This window comes from Gadus chalcogrammus, chromosome 13, assembly GCF_026213295.1.
Source record: "Gadus chalcogrammus isolate NIFS_2021 chromosome 13, NIFS_Gcha_1.0, whole genome shotgun sequence".
Taxonomy (NCBI): Eukaryota; Metazoa; Chordata; class Actinopteri; order Gadiformes; family Gadidae; genus Gadus; species Gadus chalcogrammus.
In genome coordinates, this window is record NC_079424.1 from 7953654 (window position 1) to 7979158 (window position 25505).

Genomic DNA, 25505 nt, shown 5'->3' on the forward strand with positions numbered 1-25505 from the left:
TTGAACCGCGACATGGTGAAGAAAGGGATTGTTGCCATCTGTGCACGGCCACCGGAGCAGCTCCTCCGGTGGCCGTGCACATGCAGTCGCTTAATTAGACTAACAATCAAAAATTCTAGGGGTCTTAATTCGACTATGAGTAACCCGATTCTATTCGATTTGAGTCCGACTAAGGCATATACATGCATCTTAATAATCCAATCTTATAGTACATTTACATGCACAGCTTAATCCGATTAAAGCCGTAGTTCGACTATGCTCCTCAATTGGACAACTGCAATTGTCCTAGTATACATGGCGGTGAGAAAATCGATTCATTGGCCGAAGCATGTCATACCCCGGTACGATAGGTGGCGCTATACCCATTTCAACTACTGATAGTAGAGCCACCGGCTGACCTCTTTACGTCACCAGCACCAACAAACTCAGGCGGCATTCGAGAAAGATGTTTCAGTAGACAGCTGTCAGTTCACTTCGGGTCCATGTAATTTCTTAGACGCTCCATTGTTCCGACCTCTCGGCCGTACTCCTCTGGTGGTGGCGCAGCGGGAGGAGTCCAGATGGAGGAGTCTGCATACGACCGAGAGGTCGGAACAATGGAGCGTCGGAGAAATGACATGGACCCGAAGTGAACTGACAGCTGTCCCGCATACAGCAACTATCCCTTTCTCCTCCATGTCGCGGTTCAATCTGAGTCAAAGCCAAAGTTCCTTTCCCCCATTCCTTCGCCACCATGACCGAGATAACCCCCACTATGAGTCTTTACTTGCTGTGGAAGTGCCAGAGTGTTGGAGAACCCGACGCAGTCTTTCAGATTCATAATATCAGAGAATATCCCCGTCAGTTCGGTCGTGGCGCAATGATTGAATAAAGATTGTAAACACTTCAGAAGAAAAAAACGTTTATTTAGACAGATGTACCCGAAGTTACTACTTTACGACCTCGTTGATGACCAACGTTTAGGAAAAGATGTAATTCAGCCTTGGGTGAAATCGAAGCCTAGTGGGTACTGAATGCATGTTGATGATACACTTCTTATACGGGGTAAATACATTGGCCCGCCACCGGCTTCCTCGATCCCTCCGGGGACGAGGATGGGTGGCACGCTGCCCCATCAACGCGCAGTCCTCGACCAGCCCCAGCTGCCGACACTGCTGCAGCTCACGGACAGCCCTTTCGCACAGCGCATGGGAAGCCTCAGCCGTGTCGGTGGCGGAAAAGGTGGCCGTCCGGACCCGGTCCTTCCGCTGCCTGGACTGGAGCCCGCCGTTCTTTGTGCCGAGGGGGAGGGCTGCCCCAGCCGCGTCCACGGATGCACAGCTCCACCTCAGCCCGTTCTGCCTGGTCCAGAGCTGCATCGAGGGTCTGGGGCCGGGTGAGGCGGACATGCTGCCCCAGACACTCCGGCACCAGTCCCTGCAGGGAGAGGTAAGCCACGATCTGATTGGCTGACGGATCCGTTGCATTGCAGCCTGAAAAGTTAAAATGTTCTCAACTTCTGAACGCAAGAGACAGAGCCGACGGAATGGACGGACCCAAAATGCATTTCGGGATCACCCCATGCAAAGTCAATGAGATCCGTCAACGGACGGATGCAGTGGGCAAGGGATGTTATGCAACTCTCGCGCCCCTTACACCGCACGACTCAGAGAGTTGCCTTTATTGAACACACACATGACACACCGAAACAGACTCATAATAACCAACCAACATAAACGTCTCTTCGACGGTGTCGGGAACAACAACTCAGTCTCAGCAACGCTAACCCACCCATAGTGATAAACAAACCCCGGACAATGTCTCCGCCGCAAAGGACCTGGGAGGGCGCCAGAGGTCCAACTTGCGATGGTCCTAACCCAATAATTTGATTTTCTTGAGTGTAATACAAACGCAATGTCTGAGACATTATACAAATGCGTTACTCGTTATTAAGACTCGTAGGCTATCTCTCCTCTTGTCAGGTTATGTCTTGGGTAATTTGATTCACAAGTAGGTTTTCTGCTTTACATGGACAGCTTCGGTTTCAGAAGTCCCTGCAAACTGGACTTAATAATCGTGTTCCATCAAGAATTAGCAATAAAAACAATAGAATGAAAAAAACAACAGAGGCGATAGAGTGGATAAATATCTAGGTCGCCGACTTCCTTACTTACTTTCTGTTCCCGTATGCTAGTGGTAGGGGAAATTATGCTATTAAGATTGCCTGGGACGTTTCGATTTTAAATGTCAGATAAACCTGAGTTTAGCAATGGTTGAAAACATTTGGGATACTGCAAGTACCCAAGAAATTATAATATTTCATTGGTCTAGTCTTTTTCACATATTTGAATGCCGAAATATTACATTTTGTACCTTTAAGTAGGCCTAGTTGTTCTTGCCTCAAGACTATCTCGGCAGTAAGACATTATATTTTACGAATGTTCACCTATTTAAGATAGAAAAAGTGGTTGATAGTAATCAAAGATAGAGAAGAGATACTGACAAATGCAACACATAAGCAAAGACTTATGTGCAAATACAACATGCAAATTCAAAATTAAATACAAAAACATAATGCCGGTTGAAGACAAAGGAAATGTTATGATTGTCTTTTTATTAAGTTAATCCAAGCTCAGCACTACCACAATGCTTTAGCATTATGGACAATACTGTAGGAATTGTGCGACTTTAAAGCTTGCCATTGTACGTCTAATTAGTCCAACAGAAAGAATTGCCACATCTGTGCAACTTGTTAAGCCCTTCAACGTCAACTGTCTCTACTCACCACGGACAGGATAGTTATATATTACATTCAATAAAATAAAAAAATAAAAAAATATATAGGCCTATATGAAAAAAGACATCATCGTACATACTGCAGAAAATAAGCAGCTAAATTGTCCCAAATACAATGGGGACATAGTGACACTGACTATATAGCCTTTCAAACCCATGTATCTCTTTGATAACCATATCTATTGAGTCAACAAGTGTTCTAAGATCTATATTAGTTTCTAAATGCTTTGTAAGTCACCAATAATATTGTCCTTGGATACATCATGGCATCAGAACATCATAGTTGGCAAATGGAAAACTTTTCTCCAATCTCCTCTTTTGGGTATGGATATTCTGGTGTGGTTGTAGATACAGGGGCAAACACAGCAATGTCGTTCGCTAGAGAAATGGAGATTGCATGTTTTTAAATACAAGTAATTTCCAAAAAACTTGGTCTCCACATTGAACCCTCTAGAAAATAGTTTTCAATGCTAAATATTACTACTACACTATTCAATACAATATTAATTATATACTTACCAAATCTAAGATTGGGAATGGACACATATTAAGTCATCTTTATGTGAGAAGTGCTTGTTTTGTTGAATCAAAATGACCAAATCTGAGCTATGTCACTTTTCTACTGCAGCTATTTTCTCCAGATACTACAACGTTTTAAAAGATTAAAATGTGGCCATCTCTGGATGTCATTCCATCCAGGGATTTAATTTTATTCAGCTCCAATTTAGATTTCTCACAACTCAAGCTACTGGGAAAAAAAACCATAATGCAGGATTATGGAGTACAAACCATGTGTGTGCCTCATAGTTTTCTTCACACAGGCATAGAGAAGGATGAGCAGCAGCAAGATGCTACAAGCCAAGTTAATGACACTGATCGTTGATTCCCACCGATATGGCACCTCTGCATCTGGTTAGAGAAATGTGATCACTGTCTCACTATTTAGAATGTGTACATCAGTTGTGTCTGGTACCGGAAATTCTGACGAAGGTCTGCTAGCATACCATATAGAGAGCATCTTGCATTGTGGGTTTTGTTTCCTGGAAAGACTTCAAAGAGGCCGCTGTCACTGCACCTGTTTATTTCACAAATTGAACATATTAAAGCCACAGAAACATCTAAGCAGGGTACAAGTGGTGTCTACTCACTATACTGACTCACTGAGTTATTGATTTGCAGTTGCCGTCGTGCGTGTCCGAGTATGTTTTATCAGGACACGGTTCACATTCGTATGAAAAATCCTTATTTCCTGAATTAGAAGAAACTGGTACGTTAGTCATTACATCAGTTTTAAAATTATTTGTTATTGGAACGATTCAACTTTAATTCACTTGAACTACATTTCTTAATGTTTGCAAATTCCCATTTTAGGACATTAACTTTAAGCAAGAATAATGTTTAATGATCATATTAGACTTTGTTGTATTGTACTGTATTATAGTTGTATTATAATGGTTAAAAAAGTAGTGTCATGTCTCTTGCCTTTACGCTTAAGTTTCTCCCCAAGTTGACATCTTTTCTTCACCTCACACTTGGAACAGTGTTCGTCTGAACACATGTAGCCCTCAGAACAGGAGCACTTTGCATTTGTGGTTTTTGTACATTGTTCCAGTGTTTCTGCAGACACGCGCGCCAAAGGTTAAAAATCAACCGTGACTTTGAATCATAGTTGGGTACAATGGTTAAGCCCTCAGTTCCGATAAAACTCACTAAAGTAGAAAACAATTTTCACCGCAAAAACAGAAAAACACCTCCCATAACTCTTCCTTGAATATCCTTTGTATTTTAATTAGGGCATAGATGTCTTACTGTTTGAACACGTAAGGCAGGATTGACACTCGGAAGGGCTGATGCTGTCCTTGTAAGTTCCTGGCTTACATGGAAGACATTCGGTCTCATGGTCTTTAGAACACTCCACCAAGACATATTTACCTTTGAAAAAAGAGATATCATTTAGCATTCTTCAATGTGAAGAAACATTTGGAGGGAAACAAAAGAAGCCATGGAGATATCCAATAAAACATGAAATAATTGATAATGTAACGGTTATGCCTTAATAACAGTTTAGATTATAACAGGTTTGTCATTTCACCATTTTGAACAATGATTTTTTAAATTAATACAAAATTCAGTTTTACCTTTACCACAGGATTTACAGCACCTGCCTTCTGCACTCTGAAACTGCAGCTCCCCGCAGGACAAAGCAAAATTTACAGCCCAAGCATCAATAAAACATAGAAGTCCGAAGCACAGAATTAAAGAGCTCATTTTAAGAGAGCAATTTAAACATGAGCACGCAGATAGTCCGTTTGTTCTGTTCCAAGGCTAGGTTAAACAGTCCATGAAGCAGTAACCTTCTGCGAACTTGTGTGATGTGAAAGCCCACGACTGGTTATTTTGGTCACTTAAGGTGCACATGCTGCGGTCACAGACCAGTGTCGCCTTCCCGTAAAACACACTTCCGTATTAAATCATGTGCTGTGTACCCCACAACACATGTGAGTCAACCAATTATGTTTTCCCTTGACAATGTTCCTGAACTTTCTTTAGGATAAGCCCCAATCGTATGTTTGTTGTTTTTATATTAGAATATTAGAAAATATAGGGGGCCTATACAGGAGACGGGGAGTGAAATAGTTATAACCTAGCAGCTAACCAAATCAGAGGCTATCACCTTTGCTTTAGATTGTGGTTGGTAAGATGCTCGTTTCCCTTCAGCGGAAATTCTCTTAAGTTTACGTAGGCTTATTTAGGTAAATACCTGACCTTTACAGATACAGAAAGAGCACAGAGGTTACTAGTTATTTGTTAAACACTCAACTTATTTGGTCTAGTTATATTAATGGTCTATAAGTATTAAACTAAATGGGAATCCTATACCCAGTTGTATGAACCAGAGACAGCACATAATTCTCAATAAACACAGGCATTACAACATACCAATGAGGTTACAATTTATTTGAATATTACATTTTTTGTAAAAGTTGTTGTAGATTTAGGCAGAAAATAGATCTATATTAATTAATACAAATATGTGTAAATCTCAGGTAAACATGAACCGTGATATGGCCTTGACATTGTATAGATGGCTTTCAGATGTCCATATGAATCATAGAAATATCTTACTGAAGGCTAGGCAAAGCCTAGAAGTTTGTTGAACTATCACTGATAGCCCAAATTAGCTATAATTTAGCCTGGATGACATATGGACGGTTAATAGACGTTTGTTCTTAGTCGTTGAAGAGGTGGCTCTAGGCTAAGCCTAGACGTTTGAAAAGGTTCCACTATAACCGAAGTTCAGCCCAGCCATCTGAGCTACGTATAGAAGTCTATACTGTGTCCATTAAATGATTTTTTTCTTGCTGGGTTTCTTTGATGGGGCTTTTACACGCTGGGTCCTCTTTCGCTGGGAACAAAAGAAGGAGAGAGAAACAAAACTAATAAATGGTGTTGATAAACCTACACTGTTCAAATAACATGTTTTTTCCTGTAAGATTAAAATAGACACACGACATCTAGAGTGTACATCATTTTGGGCACTTGGTATTAATCATGCTTGGCACAAAGCATACCTCTGCATCTAATTACCACAGCAGTCAGTATAAGCAGTCCAACAACGACTCCAACAACGAGCCCCCCAATGACTGAGAAGGAAGAAAAACACAGCCTCAATGACATCATCCCTGAAAAGTGCACACGGGGCTTCTAGAATACCCAACAGGACAGAACAGGTTAAATTCACACCATGGTTTTTTCTGTTGTGGACTGCAGCCGGCGTGTTATTGGCAGGTGCCTTCTGATGAGGTAACGCTGTGGGTGTGCTGATTTCTGGAGGCGGGGACGTATGGAGTGTCCTCAAGGAGGTGGTCTCGGTCTTCAACCCAGGGGTCATTGTGATAGGAGGCAAATGGTCATGGCAGACAACATCTGATGTCTTGCTGCCATTGATCCGCACTTTGTTGTCTGTACATCTGTCGGAAGGAGAGGGGTCATAAGATAGGGTAGGCCAAGACCTCTTTTGGAGCATCAGAACTTATTGTGGTGAGTCGCTGTATATGTGATTTATAAAAACAGCCATTGATGTAGAATGGTTACATACTTCGTCCATGGGCTGCAAACTGAATCAATTCTGGTGGAGAAATAGCCTTCTCCACATTCTCGACACTCTTCATGACCTGGGAAAAAGAAAGCAGTGCATTTATTACATTGATCAATTTGACTTTATCCAAGTGTGATCGACACATAAACATCTTTGCTGTGTTCCATGTGTTACCGTCCATCGGTTTCCCGGAACCTTTTTCACATTTGCAAGTGGCAGAGTCATCCTCACTGGGACTGAACCCTTTAAGGCAGCGGCATACTCTGTTCACAGTGGGGGAGCACGGGCTTTCTTCTTTACTCCCTCGTTCTAGAATAAAGAAAACATTTGACTATTCTATAACAACAAGCGCATCTGTATGAGGATGATTAATATAATGGTTATATAATATATCATCTTTAGGCAAATGAAAGTAAAGCGGGATGATAGTCTATGAATCCTTAGATGTAAATGAATGAGTGGTTAGGTATTTTGTTGAATATCACCCTAGTCTCAGTCATATTTCAAATCAACACCTAAATTCAAAATGCTTGATGTTCATTTTATTAGACCTACTTTCATCGCATTTTGTGCAAGCCACACAGAATTGGGAATCACTGGCTTCAGGCTGATAATAACCTTCACTGCATTGTTCACAAATTTTTTTAGCCCGATTAGCTACTCGTTGTCCTAGAGCAATGAGAAACAGTACAGTTAATACATTCTGATAAGGAACTATGTATTCAGAAACATTTACACATAAACATATACAACTTACAAAAAGAACAAACTTTTATATTCTACAACATTTATACTGGCATAAATAAGAAGCACTTTACCTTTAATGCAATGGAAAGAGGCATCCAAAGCGATCACAAGTCCATTAAAGTACATAGTCCATATGAGTATCAACGGCAGCCTGCTTGTCTGCAGAACTAAAGTTGGCATCTTAGCGTTGGTACTTAGACCCGGAGTACAGCCGAAGGCACCTGTGCCTTGCGCAGCTGGAGATGAAGAACAGCAGAGATGGAATCCCATCATCTAGCCTACGAGACGTGACGTAGCTCTGCTTTCCTCACCCTCATAATTATATTTTAGTGACGAAGAAGCTAGAGGGCAACTGGAAAGTGGCTTTATAGCTTCTGCGTCACCAAATGATCATGGTCCTACCAACAGTTGGTTTAAAAAAACAAGTTTTTTCTTGATTGTGGATGGTGTTTCTTGTTGTTTCAACCGTTTTGATTATATTGTGCAGTAGTGGAATTGGATGTCTTGTTTTAAACATCCTCAATACTGGAAGATCTCCCAGATATGGGGTGGCCTGCTTCACTTCTTGATCCATGAAACAATAAAGGATGGTGGCCTTGAACCCGGGACATTATGGGATGGCTGAATGAGGCCTAGTTCTAAAGAGCCTCAATTCATACAGTTGTACATAATGTTAACGCGGATCACAGCCTTTTTGTTCTAAAGTAGAGCCCCTTAGCACATACAACAGAAGCATTATATTATTGTTATTCATAATGACAACTACATATCAAAAACACTGCATGTAATGGTGGCAGGTCTGTGTCCACACTTGTATTGTAAAGCGTTGAAATAGAGCATTTGGAGGGTGCATTGAAAACAAAATGTTACTTGTATACAATAATATAAAAGTATACATTGCTATTGATAATCAAACATCAAGAGTGTAACGTTTTGGAGGATATGTAGCAAACCACACACCTTCATTATGCAATCTTCATAGCCAGATTGTAAGATAAGATAAGATAAGAACTTTATTTCATCCCATACATGGGACATTTTTTTGTTACCTCCTGTTTCTGCTACTCAAATGTTCAATTTTGACGAATTTTTAAACAGTCAGCAGAAGCTCTCCTTGTCAGCAATGTTACAGTTTGAATTAAACATAGATATAGTTTTATAAATAGTTTATTCTATTGAATGTTGAATTAATTCATGAATGTTATGCCTTCATTTTTAACATTTAGCTTAAGAACTTAGCTGTTATTGTCAAACAGTGGAATATTTGATTAGCATCGGAACAAGATGTGGGTTTTATTCACGGAAATTACCCGGCAATGATCGTTTGATATATTTCTGTGGTTGCCAATGAGACGGGTGGAACTCGAAACGCTGTTGATTAATTTGCAAACTCCTACTTCGCAGATGGAAGGTTGCACACCAATTACAAACAAAGAGCTGAGTATTTGGGTTCATGAGAAAAGTATTTACAACCCAACATAGCTTAATCAAAAACACCTCAAAGTCAAATTCCAGTCAACAGTTAAATACGTACAGTATAACAGGGTAATTTTTTAGACAGTGATATTACTTTTGACATGCAAAGTAACAAATAAGTAGACGGCAATAGCACGAAGATTTGAAATGATATGGAAGAAGAGTCATTTCACACTCACTTCCGTCGTTTTTCCAGGCAAAACCGACCCAAATCTAATGATAGAAATCAGCCCAAAGGCAGTTCTACGCAACGGAAGAGAGTCGGTGAGGATCTCATTTGAGTTAAATTTCAACATAAAATATATCATATATTGGCCATTTAAGGCAATATATGCATGTAAGAAACACGTACTTTAAACCCAAAAAATTAAAATGCTACAATAACTTAATGCAGATCAATAAATAACGAATCAATATTTGCTCAGGCCGGTGTTTCAGCAAATGATTAAATGTACATGGTTAAGAGGTTTATTTTGGAGATAGAAAATCCCATAACAGAGCTTACTTTGCTTTGGAATTCAGAACCTTCCCTTGCAATACATTTGGCCATCGAGGAAATCCTGATATAGAAAGAAAGTAATAGCTGACATATATATTTTATTGTCTTTTGTCTAGATATCTAGATAAATATTTCTTAAATCGTAACCATTTGATTTGTATTTGACAGTGGAACTAATTCATTATTAAAAAAAAAGATGGCTATAAGAATAATGGTCAAATGACATATTTGTGCTAAACTGAAATTAACATGTATGTATTAATATATCAAATATAAATTAACTAAATAAATCCCCCTGTGGGTCAACATGAAGATGAACGCTTTGGTTTCTCGCGAGAATTCACGACAGTAAAGTCATAATTTGACGTGTCGAAAATGCGATGCAGAATACGGCACACTGTGTGATTGGTGTTTTGTTGATAAACGAATAACTGTCTTTAAACTGAGGGGCTGGTGCTTTCAGTTTTGTGGCTGAAGTTCTATTTGATGAAAACGTTAAATTGATATAAATTATAACCACTGGGTTAAGCTCGAACACACGGCTCATTAGCGTGTATTCTCCACTGGAAGAAGAAAGTACACAAAGTAAAGTGGTTCTCCAGTACCGCGGCTCCGTGAATCACCTGATCCTGCCCCAGAACAGCGATGCAGATTACGGTCTTCTGCGCGCCGAGGGATCGCCCAGAAACAACTTTCGCCCTCGATGTTTCTCCAGAGCTTGAACTCAGAGACTTTGTAGCGCTGTGTGAACTAGAATCGGGCATCCCAGCCGGAGAGATCCAGGTACGGCTTGAGTGGTTAGATAGTAGCTCACCAAAGCAATAGAGCTATGCTAGCTCGCTAGCATGATTCGCACTTTTGCTATCTGACACTTAAGCAGGTTGCTTCACTTAATGGGCTATATAAAGAGCGTCGTTAAGATTTTCGGCTCAATGTCCACGTTTGCGGTTAGATTTCTGTATGCGTCTACTTCAACCAAGTCATGTTAAGGCACATGGGCATGGCTAGTGTACAACGTTAATCTTCAGAGAGAACTAGCTATGAATTAAGGACCTACGCCGTAGTGGATGCTGTTTTTGCAGTTGGGTGCATGCTGTGATGTGACATGAGCTAGAGAATAAATGTATAAAGCTAGCTGCGAGATAAAGTTAGCATTCGCTGTTTAGTTTATAGGATGGCAAGTAGGATGCAATCATAGCCAGAACAACGATGTGATGGTCCTTTACAAAGAAAGTATTAACTATGACCGCTGTGCTTATATTCGTAACCCAAACACATAGATCCTGTACACGGAACAACCTCTTGTGGACTTAACTCGCGCTTTGGGCAACTACGGTGTGAAGGATGGAGATGTGGTTGTGCTCAGACAAGCAGACAGGAGACCCCCACCAACACAACCCGCTTTCCCAGGTAGGATAGGTTTGTTGGAAATTAACCTTGCAATGCGATTGGCTATTATTATATACTTGTGCATGTTGTACCATTTGATCAACATGAAAAGTTCACCCTTCCCTTAAAGTACGAAACCGCATTAACATTAAAGTGCTATGTGTTTAAAAAATGTGTTGACCCCCCTCGTTGTCTCCATAGGTCTGCCCCATATCGACTTTCGTTCCATCACAGTGCCGGGCACCTCCTCTTCGGGCGGACAGCGTGCTGCGCCAAGGCAGCAACAGCATCAACCCTCCCTGCAGCAGCAGCAGCAGCCGACCCCATCCCCGGCCCAGCCTTCAGCCTCGCTCCCGCCTGCTCCACAGCCGTCCACGCCGTCGGCCTCCCGCGCCTCGGGCTCTGGCTCCTCTCTGCCGGGGCTGGATGACCCGGCCCTGCTCCAGCAGATGCTGTTGTCCAACCCTCATGAGCTGTCGCTGCTAAAGGAGCGAAACCCACCCCTGGCCGAGGCACTGCTTAGTGGGGACCTGGGTGAGTGACGCTGGCATGTTTATGTGTGGCAGTGGTTGAGTGATTTTATTGGAGTGTTAATTTTTCTTATTTGGATTTAATTGCTGTGCATTCTATGTTGGAGAGGACTTAGTTATTCCAAATTTACATTTTCTTCTCATGTCAATCACAAAACAACAACGTTAAATAATGACTTGTCCTTTGGGTTTCTGGATTGTTTCACTAAAGTGAAAATGAAACGACTAAAGTGAAACAAGGACGTTTTTCTCTGTGTTTCTGCGGGTCATTTCTCTAAAGCGTGAGAAAAGGTGGTGCTCCTCATCTTTGTAATAGCAGAGCATTGCACTACAGCGTAAACTGATCTGTTCACAGAGGGAACCAAGGACCTTGAATAAAGAGTCGTCTTGTGTGTTTCTAAAGTGCGTTTCAGTAAAGTGAAACAAGGACACTAAAGGGAAAAATGACCTGTGTTCACTAAAGTGAACACACACTAAAGTGAACTTTGTTCACTAAAGTGAACACAGCGTATCAAATCAAGATATGTCCTGTGTTTCTGCAGTGTGTACCTGTAGTGAAACAAGGACATTACATAAAGAGACGTCCTGTGTTTCTGCAGTGTGTCACTCAAGTCAAACAAGGACATTACCTAAAGAGTTATCCTGTGTTTCTGCAGTGTGTCACTCAAGTCAAACAAGGACATTACCTAAAGTGACGTCCTGTGTGTTTCCTCAGAGCGCTTTACTAAAGTGCTTGTGGAGCAGCAGCAGGACCGAGCCCGGAGGGAGCAGGAGCGCATCAGACTCCTCACTGCGGACCCCTTCGACCTGGACGCTCAGGCCAAGATAGAAGAGGACATCAGGTATAGGTTGCATGGTTTCGGAGGCTTACAACAACCAACATAATGCCATACAAAAGCATACAATTTAGGTTGGCATCATTGAAACAAAAAAAAGTGAATGCCTCACAACCTAGTTAGAGTGGGATCAGAAGGGGATCAGAAAGCCATAGGGATCAGAATGAAACAAGGTTAATCTTTTGTACATTATGTCTATCGCGTCTCAAAGTGATCCTAATTGTAGCTACCGGAGAGATGGCTTTACGGTTTATGTTTAGTATTTTCTGTAGCATAACCATGTGTTAATGTATAGTATGTATGTATAGTTAAGGTATACAGCTGTTTTGGCGAATGGGATTCAAAGTCATTTCTGCCCAATCTAAGCTTGACGTTTTAACCAATTGATATGTTTTCTAGGCAGCATAATGTGGAAGAAAATATGACCATTGCAATGGAGGAAGCCCCAGAGAGCTTTGGCCAGGTGGTTATGCTCTACATCAACTGTTTAGTCAACGGACACCCCGTCAAAGCCTTTGTCGACTCAGGTAACAACCCCTACTGCCTTCTGGCCATTCTACAGATGTATTGTAAAAGTATACATGAACAACGTGTATAATAGATCTATATGCAGAAAAAAAGCCATATCGCTGCAGCAGAAAAATGAAATGCCCTTATTGTTGTCTTATGATGCAGGTTATCTCTGCCACTTATAATGCAGGTTCACTCTGCCTCTAATAATGGAGGTTCTCTCTGACTCTTATGATGCAGGTTATCTCTGCCACTTATAATGCAGGTTCACTCTGCCTCTAATAATGGAGGTTCTCTCTGACTCTTATAATATAGGTTCTCTCTGCCACTAATAATGGAGGTTCTCTCTGCCTCTTATAATATAGGTTCTCTCTGACTCTTATAATGCAGGTTCACTCTGCCACTAATAATGGAGGTTCTCTCTGACTGTTATAATATAGGTTCTCTCTGCCACTAATAATGGAGGTTCTCTCTGCCACTACTAATGGAGGTTCTCTCTGCCTGCTATAATGCGGTTCTCTCTTACTCCTATGCTTGTGGTTGTAGGAGCCCAGATGACCATCATGAGCCAGGCGTGTGCAGAACGCTGCAACATAATGCGTCTGGTGGACCGTCGCTGGGCTGGGATAGCCAAGGGTGTGGGCACCCAGAAGATCATTGGCCGAGTTCATCTGGGTGGGTGTCTCCTCCTTCAACTATGAGTATTGTTGAGCGCAGTATCATTCAAGTGCATTGTAGTGCATGTGGGGACCAAACCTGCATTGTGTTTCCATAGCCCAAGATCTTCCTACCATTTACGACTCTTTTGAATCTAATTGCCCACTCAGAATGCAATTCGCCAAGCAAACCATTACTGGGATTTCACTTTGTGTTTTAAACGTAAGGCTGGCAGTCGTTATGCCTCGTGGCAGACAGGCTGGCTGGCTAGGTGTCTGACGGTAATTGAGTTCCTCTTTGATTTAGACTCTCTAATGGAGGAAGAAGCTGGCCACAGATTATTGAATGAGTTGTAGAAGTTCTCCCCGGCGACAAATGATGACCGTTGATCCACACAGACCCGTGGTTCCACCATGGACCCCGGTCTAGTTCATTGGCGCTGACGCTCCTGTTGTGTTGACGCCCCTCAGCTCAGGTGGTGATAGAAAGCATCTTCCTGCCGTGCTCCTTCTCCATCCTGGAGGACCAGCCCATGGACATGCTGCTGGGCCTGGACATGCTGAAGAGACATCAGGTATGCGAGCCGCACCTGACGCGGCCACAACCTCCCCCTTACGACACAACGACCTACGGCTGCTCCATGATGGAAAAAATCCTAGTCACGATTATTTTGGTCAATATTGAAGAAATTATCCGGTTATTCAGCATTCCTTCCACAAGAGAACTTTGAAAAGAACTTTGAAATTTCCACTTCGGAAAAATGAAAAACATTTTCAAATCCACTTGATTATATTCGTTTGGAGATCGTTTGACCCACAAATCAAAATCAAAATTAGACTAATTGAACAGCCCTGCAACAACCACGTCACTGCTCTCGCCTCCTCCTCAGTGCTCCATCGACCTGAAGAAGAACGTGCTCCTGATCGGCACCACGTCCACCGAGACGCACTTCCTCCCGGAGTCGGAGCTCCCGGAGTGTGCCCGGCTGGCGTACGGGCCGGACGGCCGGGAGGACGCGGCGCCGGAGGAGATGGCGGACCGCGAGCTGGCGGAGGCGCTCCAGAGGTCCATACAGGAGAGCGGTAAGGAGGGAGGGGGGGGGGGGGGGGGGTGCACCCTGAGGTGTTGCCGTGGTTTCCCCGCAAACAAGCTTGTGTTTTCGTTTTTTTTATCCCATTGGACGTTTTAGATCATCCCGCCCTGGGAAAGACATCTGCATGCGCCTCCTTTTTGAAGCTGCTCAAGAGTGTTGACTGCTGTTCTTTATTCCCTCTCATGGCTTCATCTCAACATCCCAGCGAGTTAAGCCCTCCATGGCATCATGATGGTGTAGTTACCATGTGACGGATGAGTTAATGGAGAGGATCAATCTGAATATGAAGTGATCCTAACTGAATGAAGGATACAGTTGTTAGTTCATTAATAGTGTTATTATCTTTAAGTAGCTGCAGTCATTGTTTCTTAAGGTAGTCAAGGTAAGCAGGGGGTGTTATTGTGTGCATTAATACGGACCGAATCACCGAATGACAGTTGTGTAAGACGGTGCGAGGATTGAAATTTAAACTTTCAGTTTAAAAAGCAGCAAGGTTGAATCAAGTATGCGTATAATAGCTTGCTTGAGACTAGGACCTGTAGGCCGTTCAGATGTTGTGTTCAGAAAGCCTTTAAGAAGGAGAGCTTGTAATGGTGTTTAGCACTCACAATTAACTTGACAAATAAAATCAGTTGTTCAGTAGTATGTAAAGATTTAGTGGCATCAGGCGGAACGGATGTGGCAGAAATAAAATATATAATATTATGTAGTATGTGTTAAGGCTATAATCTCATAAAAATAAGAATGAATGTTTTTCTTTACCTTTTTAATAGACACCCTATATCTTCATAGGTAGTGGGGCAGTTTTATTCAGTCGACCATAAGGGACAAATGTCTCTGGAGAGAATGAGTCCCAAAGCATTCGGGGGTTTGCAGTCTGCAACCTCACCACTAGGTGGTACTCAATCCTTTACCAAGGAACTCCGTGCAGCGCTCTTATTAAGTAAGCAAACTGCACTAGAGTATCTCAAATTGTGTTTTTGTACAGCACGAGTGGTGGTAAGTTTAACAGCCCTGTTTCTGTCTGGTTCCTAAAGGAAATAGAAATCAGACTATTCCATATGCAGGCATTCAAGTAAAATCTATTTGAACAATCCTTGATCCCCTTGATCTATCGATGTACTTATATAAACCATAACTCCCAGTACTAAGGTTGTCTCCGTCTTGGGTAACACTCTCATTGGTGTCGATTTATGTCTTGCAGAGAAATCGGACTATTCCATATAGTCCATATATATCGTCATTCAAGTCAAATCTATTTGCACAGCCTTTGATCTATCAATGTACTTATGTGAACCGTAAATCTCAGTAATAAGGTTGTCTATGTCCTGGTTAACATCCTCATTAGTGTAGATTGATGTCCTGCTGGAAACAGCTGTGAGCTGAGAATTGCCTGCTTGGCGGTTGGTTGGGGGTCATGTGATTACAGGCGATGGGGTCACGGTGTTGACCTATGACCTCAGGGGTCACGGGGTTGCAGCGCTCCTCTTAGTGGGCACCTTTCTCTGTGTGTGAAAAAGGCTTCAGCGTGTGGTGCATGCCCTGCGTGCTAACTCTGCGTCCCCTTTGCACGCTTTGTGTGGTGTGTGTGTGTGTGTGTGTGCGTGTGTGTGTGTGTGTGTGTGCGTGTTAACCCTGAGCAGGACAGCACTGATGCATATGGGGGAGACAGCTGGAGAGGGCCCGACCAATCAGGTACTGCAGATCCACAGAGAGACCAGGTTCATCATCGCTTACCGTCGTTTGTTTTTGTGTACATTTTTGGTTTTGCTTAGATTTCATTTTTTTGCTGTATCGTCAAACTTATTTTATTGTTCTCATATTTTTGTTTTTCTTGAATCCGTTTTTTGATTTTGTTTGACAAAGGCGATTCCATTTGAAAGTGTTCTCATGATCACTTGTAACTCAAATGTTTCCATTACATTTCCCAGACACTGCAGATGGACAAACTACCTCACCAGAACCCCAGCCATTCCCAACGCCTAACCCCCTGGACCCACCGTCCCCCTCCCCTCCCTGGGCTGCAGACAACCTGCCAACCCCCCCCGGCTGCAGCCGGACGGCCCCCCCACCATCAGAGCCTCCCCGGGACCCGCCCGGCCTCCAGGGGCCTCCAGAGTCTCTCCTGTCCCCGGCCGAGGGCCCCGCCCAGGGCTGTGACCCCCAGGCTCTGCCCCCTGCTGCCAGCCCCGCCCCGCTGCCCCTCCTGCCCCCCCACTGCCTCACCCGGGAGACGTCAGAGCTGCCCCCCTCTGAGGACCCGGCCGGAGGGCGCGCCCGGACCCCCCAGGAGCCAGCAGGGCCCGCTGCGCCCATAGAAATCGATTGGGACTCCGACGGGATGAGGAGTCCGGGCGAGCTCTCCGCCCCCCAGCCCATGGAGCAGGAGTCCGGCGACGCCCATCCAGCCCTCGACCCCCCCGCCCCGCCCTCTCCCCGGCCCCTCTCCCTCCCCGCGGACCCCCTCGCCGCCGCCGCCGCCCTCGACCCGGGCGACCCCGCCTGCGCCGAGATGAGGTCCCCCCCGTGCGAGGCGGAGGGGCCCGTCCCGCCGGAGAGAGCCCAGCCCGAGGGCGAGCACTGCCCCCACAACACGCCCTCGCTGGCCTCCGCCCTGCGGGAGCTCCACCAGCTGCTGGTGTCCAACGGCTGCACGGGGTCCCAGGACGCCGCCGGCCCCCCAACGCAGCCCTGCCCCCCGACTCAGGCCTGCGCCCCGACTCAGCCCTGCGCCCCGACACAGCCCTGCCCCCCGACTCAGCCCTGCCCCCCCGCACAGCCCTGCCGCGAGACCGCAGACGGGCTGGACGATGGCGGCCCCCGCCCCGCCCAGCCCCCCGACTCTAAAGACCCCGAGGACGCCGAGCCGCCGTCCGCCGCCATTGAACCCAGCGGCGCACGACCAGGCGACGATGCCAAAGCCAACCGCGCCGCCGCCGCCCCTGCTGCTGAAACGGAGCCGGCGGGCTCTGAGAGTGCAGGCCCCGCCGGCCAGGGGGGCCGGGCGTCCAGAGAGGGGCCGGAGGAGGCCGCGCAGGGACAAGGGGAGCCGGCTTGCCCCGACGGCCGCTGCGAGAGCCGGGCGGAGGGGCAGGGGAAGGCCTCGTCCGGGCCCCCGCCCCAGGCCGACCTGGAGGTCAGAGAGCCCCCCGAGGGCCAGCAGGGGAGAGGGGTAGCGGACGGGAGGGCCTCGGGCACCTGTACCCCTGACAGTCTGGGCCCTCTCCGGGGGCCAGCGGGCCCCGCTGCTCCCTCTCCTTCCCCGGCCCCCCCGGCCCCCGGCCCGGCTCCCTCCAGTGACCGGTTCCCCGCGGAGCACCTCCAGAGGATCCAGGCGGAGGGCTTCTCTGCCTGGGAGGCGGCGGAGGCCCTGGAGCAGGCCCACGGCGTGGTGGAGCTGGCCCTGCTGGCGCTGCTGGCCCGTAATATCACTGTGCCCACCTAGACTCTCTCGCGCCCAGCCAATCACGCGGGAGTCCTCCGTCTCTCTCTCTCTCTCTCTCTCCTCCTCAGACGCCTCTTATTTACAAAGTATATCCGGACGATCTATCATCTACATCATACAGGCATGGATCATCCTCGTGGTTCAGTCGGGAAACGGCCGCTACTGCGTTACTGAATGAAGCCGATGTGCGTGCGTGTGTGTGTGTCTGTGTCTGTGTGTGTGTGTGTGTGTGTGTGTGTGTGTGTGTGTGTGTGTGTGTGTGTGTGTGTTGCATGCAGCTCTGGGCGTCCGCAAAGTTTCTACAGGGAGGTGGGCAGGTATAGGTGTTTTGTTTGGTGGGTCCATTTTATCTGAGCAAGCCTGGGGCCTTTTTATTCCAGACAAAGTCCCATAATTAAATGAAATCAGTATTGGAGCAGACTGAATGCGTTTAGATGCACTGGAGGTGAAAAGTTAAAATGAGAAGGCTATAGGATGTTAGAACGAGAGGTCCTAGCCAGTCCCTGTGCCACATTTCGTCTCTCAGGACGACGGTGTCAAATAATGCAATTTTTTTTTTCATTTCCTTATAAGTTTCAGAAACATTGATCGTTGTTTTATTTTTGGGTTGAGGGTAAAGGAAGTTCTGCAGCGAGAAACTGCTTCTATGAGCCCTTTTTATTCAGCGCTGTCCTCTTGTTAAAATCTCATGCAAGCTGTTTTGCATTTTGAAATGTTGAACCGTTGAATTACATTTTTTTTTCTTGAAAAAAAAAATCTTTCTTACAAATTCAGTATGTGTATGGGTGTGTGTTAAAGATGGCTTTTGTGTGTCCGGCTCTGTCATGCTATGCTTTGAAAGGTTCAGCAGTTCTAGTCTGCAGACTAGATGGTTATTGATGGAAATGTTACATTGATGTTTTGTCTGTCCATACTGAAAATATTAATTTCAGTGTAGACGGATCTGGTTAAAAAAGCCAAAAAAAAAACAAGTACCTTCATATCCATCAACTGTTTTGTCATTAAATCCTATATACATTATTTTCTTTATTATACATTATCTGGGTCATAAACAAACTTCAGGCAAATTTATGCATTTCCTTTATCTTGTACTGAATTTTAAATTGCAAATAAAATAAAATTAGTCTTTGTACTCTATATACGTCTATAATCATTTCCTATATTTGTATATAGCAAAAATAAAAGTGCTTTGACTAAACTAACAAACAAACAACGGTGCAACAGAAAGAAGCAGAGAAAGAAATACAAAAATATTGAGGATATTTGAGGATGTGGTTACCATGGTGACAGACAGGCCAGCAGTGGCTCTCTGTACAGCTGCATCTTATTGTCTGATTGCAATTTGCAGTATGCTCTTTGCACCGGACCCAGAAGGTTTTCCTGGTGGGTCGGACTCGGCAGACAGAATATCCTTCGTAGCAGCGGTAGTGTCACAGTAAAGTACCTGTTAGGTTTATGCGGGGCAGCCATCATTGAAGTAACCTGTACGGTGTGGATCAGAGCACAGATTCTAGCCGTGGTGACTTTACTGCCAAATGATGAACTCGATGGAGGAACCAGGTCACCTATCTCAAACCATGAAGGCATGGGCGCATTTCCTCAATGAGGGCGAGAAGACTGAAGATCCGTGTGAAGGGTATAAAGACTGTCCCAAATGAATAATTTGTGTATTAAACAGCACATGAAGGTGTCAGGCGGCAGTAGCTTCGGAGGTAGAGCGGGTTGACGTGTAACCGCAAAGTTGCTAGTATGAACCCCGCTCCTCCTAGCCGAGTGTCGAGGACGTATCCCTGAGCAAGACACCTCAGCCTAACTGCTTCCGACGAGCAGGCTGTCGCCCTGCCTAGTTCACTCTGCCGTCAGTGTATGAATGTGTGCCTGACTGGTTGTAAGTTGGTCAATAAAAGCGTCTGCTAAATCCCCTAAATGTAAATAAAGGTAGAATTAAAGTGACGTCTCTGTTTTCAGTACTGCTGTAGATATAGCTGTGGCCCTCCGGTCGGTGGCGTCAGCCCGGACGTGGTCTTTGGGAAAGGCTGGGTCACGTGTGGACAGGTTCATGTCAGCCTTTGGGCTGGAGAAGGAGTGTGTGGAGGATCTGTCCCCAACTGTCGTCCAAGCACAAACTACAGGAGGGTGAGCATGTGTTTGGTTTTGAAAGATTTGTTTCTGGGCCCATTAAATGGGGACCGAATTCGTTCTTTCCTTGACCACAGACCTGCAGATCCAGTTGGGCCCTTTAAATCGAAGTACCTCCATGTTTGTAAGTGCTCTTTGTTCTTTTTTGTATGCATTCATTCCTCTTTTATCACCATGAATGCTCTACTTTTTTATTATTTTTAATTTCTGTTTGGTCCTTCCTTGCAGTCCCACTGTATCAAGACTATTGTCATCATGCGGTTGAAGACCTACCTGGGGAGGGCTTGGTGCCTGAATCAATAAGATCACAGAGCTGTGAAGACCTACCTGGGGAGGGCTTGGTGCCTGAACCAATAACATCAGAGAGCATTTTGGCTCTGCAGGGGATCCGTTTCAGAGCCAAGTTCCAGGTGATCGTCCCGCCCCCTCAGGTGACCGTCCCGCCCCCTCAGGTGATCGTCCCGCCCCCTCAGGTGACCGTCGCGCCCCCTCCTCCGGCACGCTTTCCCAGGGACCGCCTGACCACATTCTGGCAGGACCTGGACGAGGTGAAGGAATGTGGTGTCCTCGCCACTTTGAGCCCCAGAGAGGTCCACCGTCAGGAGGTGGGTGTCTGTCTGTCCTGTCTGTCTTGTCTGTGTGTCTGTCTAACCATGTTAGTGGTCCCCTCTGAAGGCTATGTTTGAGGTCATCGGCTCCGAAGCGTCCTACTTGAGGAGCCTTGGCGTGGCTGTCAATCACTTCATGGCTTCAAAGAAGCTGAGTCGGACGGTGTCTCCACTGGAGCACCACGTTCTCTTCTCCAACCTCCGTCACGTGATGTCGGCCAGCGAGAGGTAGGGAGACTCCAACCGTCTTCTTAAAGGTGACGTATTATAGTGTGATTGGTCGTTCGGAAAATCTGCCTCTTCTGACCTCACAAGTGGGCGTGTCCACCTGGATGTATGACGGATTGATGAGCAACGTTTGCTACAGTCCACTGGGTAGGCTGGTAGACTGATCTATCCACCACACATCTAGGTGGACACACCCACTAGTGATGTAGGAATAGGCAGATTTTCAAATCAGCTTGTAGCGGCTAATCACACTCACACATGGTGGTATAATATGTAGACATTTAAAAGGCTGAACATTTCTCCTTCTGGTTTTTCCACCAGTAATGACTGCTTCTGTTCCCATGGTTAGCTTCCTCGTGGCCCTGGAACGCCTTTTAGGAGAGTGTGTGGTCATACCACAGCTGGGTGGTCTGATGCTCCAGCATTGTCCGAGGTTCCGGGCGCTCTACGTGCCCTATCTCAGCAACATGATGTTCCAGGAGGCCCTCGTCAACAAACTCCTGTGAGTCTGGTCATCTTCTGCATCTTCTTCTGTTTTTGACCTGATCTCCTTGACCTTCTCCATGCTAAAGGGTGTGCCGCCATCTTTGTCTTCCAGACAGGAGAACAAAGGGTTTGTTTCCGCCCTGAAGACCCTGGAGAGGGACCCCGTGTGTCAGAGACGGAGCCTGAAGTCGTTCCTCGTCCTGCCCTTTCAGAGGATCACTCGGCTGAAGCTCCTGATGGAGGTGAAACACCAGACGGATCAAATATTTGTGTTTAATATGTATTGATAATGGTTATATCTTGCTTTTTTCTTTGTAATAACAGCACGTCTTAACACTGACTGAACCTGACGCAGACTCGTATCTAACCCTAATAAAAGCTATTGTGGGCCTTCATAAGGTAAGAGACTATTGTTTAATGCCCATTTTTCAGTCTTTGCCCCTGGGATCTGCAAGCTCTAAGCAAGTACCTCATCCAGTTATATTCAGCTATTGGAAAGAAAATTATGCCTTTCTTCAAATGTAAATCCCACGTTTCGGATTTTAAACGACAACAAAAAACATGGATACTTGAATCAAGACTTGCTATTTCTCAGTCTTACGAGCTGGGATGATTACCACCTGTTGACTTAGTCATGCTGGTCTTTCAAAGGTCAGCTGACATAGTTCAACAACAAACATGAATCATTTTTTACAATTTCTGTCCGGGATCAGGTCATTATGGAGTGCAATGAAGGGGTCCGGAGGATGAAACAAATTGAGGAACTTGTGCGCCTAGAGGTGCTGCTAGATTTCAGCAATCTTAAGGTTTCAAATATATATTTTCTTTTCTGATGGTTAAATGCTATCCATACATTGTCCAAGCAGATGCAACATAAGGAGTGTTATGATTGTTTTTGTTTTCTTTGCTTCAGTTGCTTCCACTGGTCGTGAAGGGACGCTTCTTATTGCATGACGGTCCCTTGAGACAGCTGAATAGGGTCGGTTCAGACTCGAAAATCTCCTTCACTGACGTCCATCTTCACCTCTTCAGTGATCTGCTGGTCATCTCGGTTCAAAAGTATGCCAAATCCTCTGGGTGAATCTTTTAACGGATACAAGTATAACACTCTAGCATGTAGAACATGGCATTAACTATGTGTGGGATTTCAATTCTAAGACGGTTCATTCTCAGTATTGTCAGTCTTGGGTGTATTGCATTATTTAAAGTGGCTTGCAGTGAAAACAGATGGAGGTCATCAAAGAACAGGAAAGGGGCGTTTTGTTTTTGTTTGACGAGAATCAAACCCAGAAAGTTGTATATTTTTAAATCTGGCGGCTGACGCCACAGCAATTACACTTTCCATGCACCTCTTGGCTCGGCATTGATCTGGGAAAACAAGAACAAGGACGGGTCATGGTGATCCGCAGGTCATGTGACGTCCTCCTCCACATTTCCCAGGGAGCAGCGTTTTGGCGTGCTAGACCACACTTCATTCCCCGGCAACGTGCGCGTGGAGCTGGTGAACGCCGGCATGCTGGCGCTGCCCACAGACTCCTTCCTGCTTCATCTGTCCCAGAACCATGCGGGCCACGCCACAGCCCTCATCCTCGCCGCGCGCTCAAGGTCAGCGCTGACGTCACTCATGCATTCGTAACCACGACTCCTGCTTGTTTACGCCTGTCTGATAGAATCCCTGGTATATTCACAATAAAAGTATTTTCTGGTGGTGGGCGCAAGTTAAGGTTCCACAATGGCTTAAAATGTGTCCTGTGCAATTCAAGGTTTTAAATGTTTTTGACAGGTCTGACCAAATGGCATGGATGAAGATGCTGTCTGCTCAAAGTTGATTGGAACGTAAATTTACTCGCTCATAGTGTATGGTTTGAAATTGAAGGAACATTTCATAATTCATATTTTAGAGTTTTAAATGTAAGGAATAGAGAAGGCTTTGCACACCACATCACCATCACTATATGAGCACTATAATTCATTAGAGATTACTTTGTTGGACACTTTTTCTAATTATTTTTTATTTATTGCAATGAGAGCACTTTAAATGGTAATTGGAACACACGTAATAAGAACGCACTGATTGTACATGAAATAGTTTGATTTCTGGAAATAAAATTGTTATCCTTTTTACTTGGTGATCAAATCTGTCCGGTCAACGACGAGAGATTCCAGTCACAACACTGTACAAATGTTTCATCCCAAATTGAGGTAGTAGTTCACGGCACACATCCACCCAAGTGTTCCTAAATGAGGGCCCCTTCCCGGTAGTGGGTAGGGCCACTGGGCAGTGTGGCCGCCATGCAGTCCTGGTGCCATAGCCCTTCAGCCAGGCAGTTGAGGAACGGGGCGACGTCTCCGAGCCCGTCGCTGACCTCTCCCCCTGTGCGAAGGACCGGGAGACCCTGCGTCTCCTGGAACTGCCGCACTTCTCTCTGCGTCACGTCGCTGTGCATGAACAGGTCAAATCTCGAGGGGTCAAGGAGGATTGCTTTCAATGACTTTCAAAAAATCTCTAGAAGACTTTGAACTTCAGTTGCACTTTAGCCCAAAAGATTTGTTTAACTTTTGTGGTTAACTTTGGTGTTGCTGGTTAAAAGTGTACGCGTGCACAAAAGGATACTTGGTGCCGACCACCATTTTCACAAGTTGGTCAGATGGCCCTGACCATCGTGCGATCTGATTGGGTAGATCGTCAAAGGAGGTTCTATCGGTAAAGGAGAAGAGGAAGAGGACCGCATCCACCTGTTCCTTACAAGACTGCAAAAAAATGGATCAATATTTATTTTCCAAAACTTACTGAAATGTCATGTTTCATTCCTAGAGTGTATTTGATACTCACGGGGAGTAAGTGGTCGAATCTACGCAAGGCATTCTCTCCACAATCCCATAGCTGCAGTCTGAAGAAAAGTACTCGGCCATTTTCCCTCAGTTTCACCGGCCAATATAACACTATGGTCTCAATACCTGCAGGAAGAAAATAATGATCTTTCATTTGTAATTAACATGATGCCAGAAAGTGTTGAACTGTGTGTGTGTGTGTGTGTTTGCATTACAAACAAGCTCCTACACCAGGCCCACGGCTGACCCACCTGTAGTTTCGTAGTGCATGCTGGGAGTGCTGAGCCCTGCAAGGCGTGCTGCGAGACACGTTTTCCCAACTCCACTCTTCCCAGAAAGGAAGACTTTGTACTGCACTGTCTCCACGGCAACGTGAGGCGCCATCATGGGAGACTCCAAGAGGCCTGTGTCAAACAACCAGGCTTAAAGCGTGTTGATTGGATTTCAGTCGGGTAGGATTTGTTGATTTCAAGGTAAGCCTACAAGGCTCCTTTATATTAGTTTTAGTTTTAAATTACATACAAATATAGGTTTCTGTATGCTACATTTGCAGCCTATATTTTCAAAATGTATTCCAATTTGTTTAAACATAATTCCACTTAACTGTGAAAATATATACTTTTATGAATGACCAATATACCCACATCACATACAATGGACTGTGATTAGTAATTGACGTACCAAACTGCCTTCGTTTTTTCTTTTGCAGAATTCTGTTGAAGAAGTCTTTGCTTTCTGCGCAAAGATGCCAGTCTGCTATTATAATCCGCCCAGGGGGCAGGTCTTGTGCCATGAACGTTATATAGTATATTATACTTGTATATTAGGAATAGTTTGCAATGTTTGCGGGCTGTGTAACTGTGTTCCAACCTAACTTTATTCAAACGATTTTGCCTTAGTCTTTGCTCCCAATATATTTATATGTTGTGTCTTTGTGATTCACAAGCATAAACCGCTGGGCTGTCGGGTACAAAAGGAAAACTTAAACGTATACCACCAACTTCCGTAAACAAGATTCGTATCTTAACTATGTCGTCACTTCCTCAATCACTCTCCTTAATACATTTTCAGCCGACAGGGGGTGCTAAAGCCCTACAGATCCTAGGAGACAAATAACATAAGCTTGTAAGTTGTAGTTCACTTGATCCCAGACCTT

General features: G+C 45.0%; 4 protein-coding genes across 8 annotated transcripts; 2 read left to right on the forward strand and 2 right to left on the reverse strand.

Moving 5' to 3' along the window:
- Positions 1-936: 936 nt before the first annotated feature.
- On the reverse strand, positions 937-9678 carry si:ch73-361p23.3 (tumor necrosis factor receptor superfamily member 4). Of its 3 annotated transcripts, none has more exons than XM_056606164.1 (12): positions 7693-9678; positions 7430-7543; positions 7049-7183; positions 6875-6950; positions 6520-6746; positions 6348-6419; positions 4914-6181; positions 4585-4707; positions 3937-4392; positions 3780-3850; positions 2154-3684; positions 937-1416 (listed from the first exon to the last, which is right to left on the reverse strand). In XM_056606164.1, exons 1-7 carry the CDS (start codon positions 7892-7894, stop codon positions 6105-6107), a joined length of 903 nt encoding a protein of 300 aa, XP_056462139.1. In that variant the 5' UTR covers positions 7895-9678; the 3' UTR covers positions 937-1416; positions 2154-3684; positions 3780-3850; positions 3937-4392; positions 4585-4707; positions 4914-6104. The 3 variants fall into 3 exon arrangements, with proteins under 3 accessions (XP_056462139.1, XP_056462138.1, XP_056462140.1); XM_056606165.1 differs by lacking the exon at positions 937-1416 and having other exon boundaries at positions 1965-3153; positions 3565-3684; XM_056606163.1 differs by lacking the exon at positions 937-1416 and having other exon boundaries at positions 1964-3684.
- ddi2 (DNA-damage inducible protein 2) lies at positions 8888-16620 on the forward strand. Its single transcript, XM_056606161.1, has 10 exons — positions 8888-10379; positions 10877-11006; positions 11187-11519; positions 12231-12357; positions 12751-12878; positions 13408-13536; positions 13989-14092; positions 14408-14600; positions 16255-16306; positions 16543-16620. Exons 1-9 carry the CDS (start codon positions 10242-10244, stop codon positions 16263-16265), a joined length of 1293 nt encoding a protein of 430 aa, XP_056462136.1. The 5' UTR covers positions 8888-10241; the 3' UTR covers positions 16266-16306; positions 16543-16620.
- A 2729-nt stretch (positions 16621-19349) lies between these two features.
- Positions 19350-23669, forward strand: si:ch73-15b2.5 (rho guanine nucleotide exchange factor 19). Of its 3 annotated transcripts, none has more exons than XM_056605559.1 (12): positions 19350-19692; positions 20025-20192; positions 20273-20319; positions 20424-20800; positions 20871-21031; positions 21381-21533; positions 21630-21759; positions 21842-21916; positions 22231-22323; positions 22431-22576; positions 22958-23122; positions 23301-23668. In XM_056605559.1, the coding sequence occupies exons 1-12, from the start codon at positions 19592-19594 to the stop codon at positions 23344-23346; spliced, it is 1662 nt and encodes a 553-aa protein (XP_056461534.1). In that variant the 5' UTR covers positions 19350-19591; the 3' UTR covers positions 23347-23668. The 3 variants fall into 3 exon arrangements, with proteins under 3 accessions (XP_056461534.1, XP_056461533.1, XP_056461535.1); XM_056605558.1 differs by having other exon boundaries at positions 19415-19692; positions 22231-22296; positions 23301-23669; XM_056605560.1 differs by lacking the exon at positions 19350-19692 and adding an exon at positions 19703-19944 and having other exon boundaries at positions 23301-23669.
- cplane2 (ciliogenesis and planar polarity effector 2) lies at positions 22054-25381 on the reverse strand. Its single transcript, XM_056605561.1, has 5 exons — positions 25031-25381; positions 24601-24753; positions 24351-24475; positions 24132-24268; positions 22054-23977 (listed from the first exon to the last, which is right to left on the reverse strand). The coding sequence occupies exons 1-5, from the start codon at positions 25140-25142 to the stop codon at positions 23755-23757; spliced, it is 750 nt and encodes a 249-aa protein (XP_056461536.1). The 5' UTR covers positions 25143-25381; the 3' UTR covers positions 22054-23754.
- Between the last annotated feature and the right edge of the window lie 124 nt (positions 25382-25505).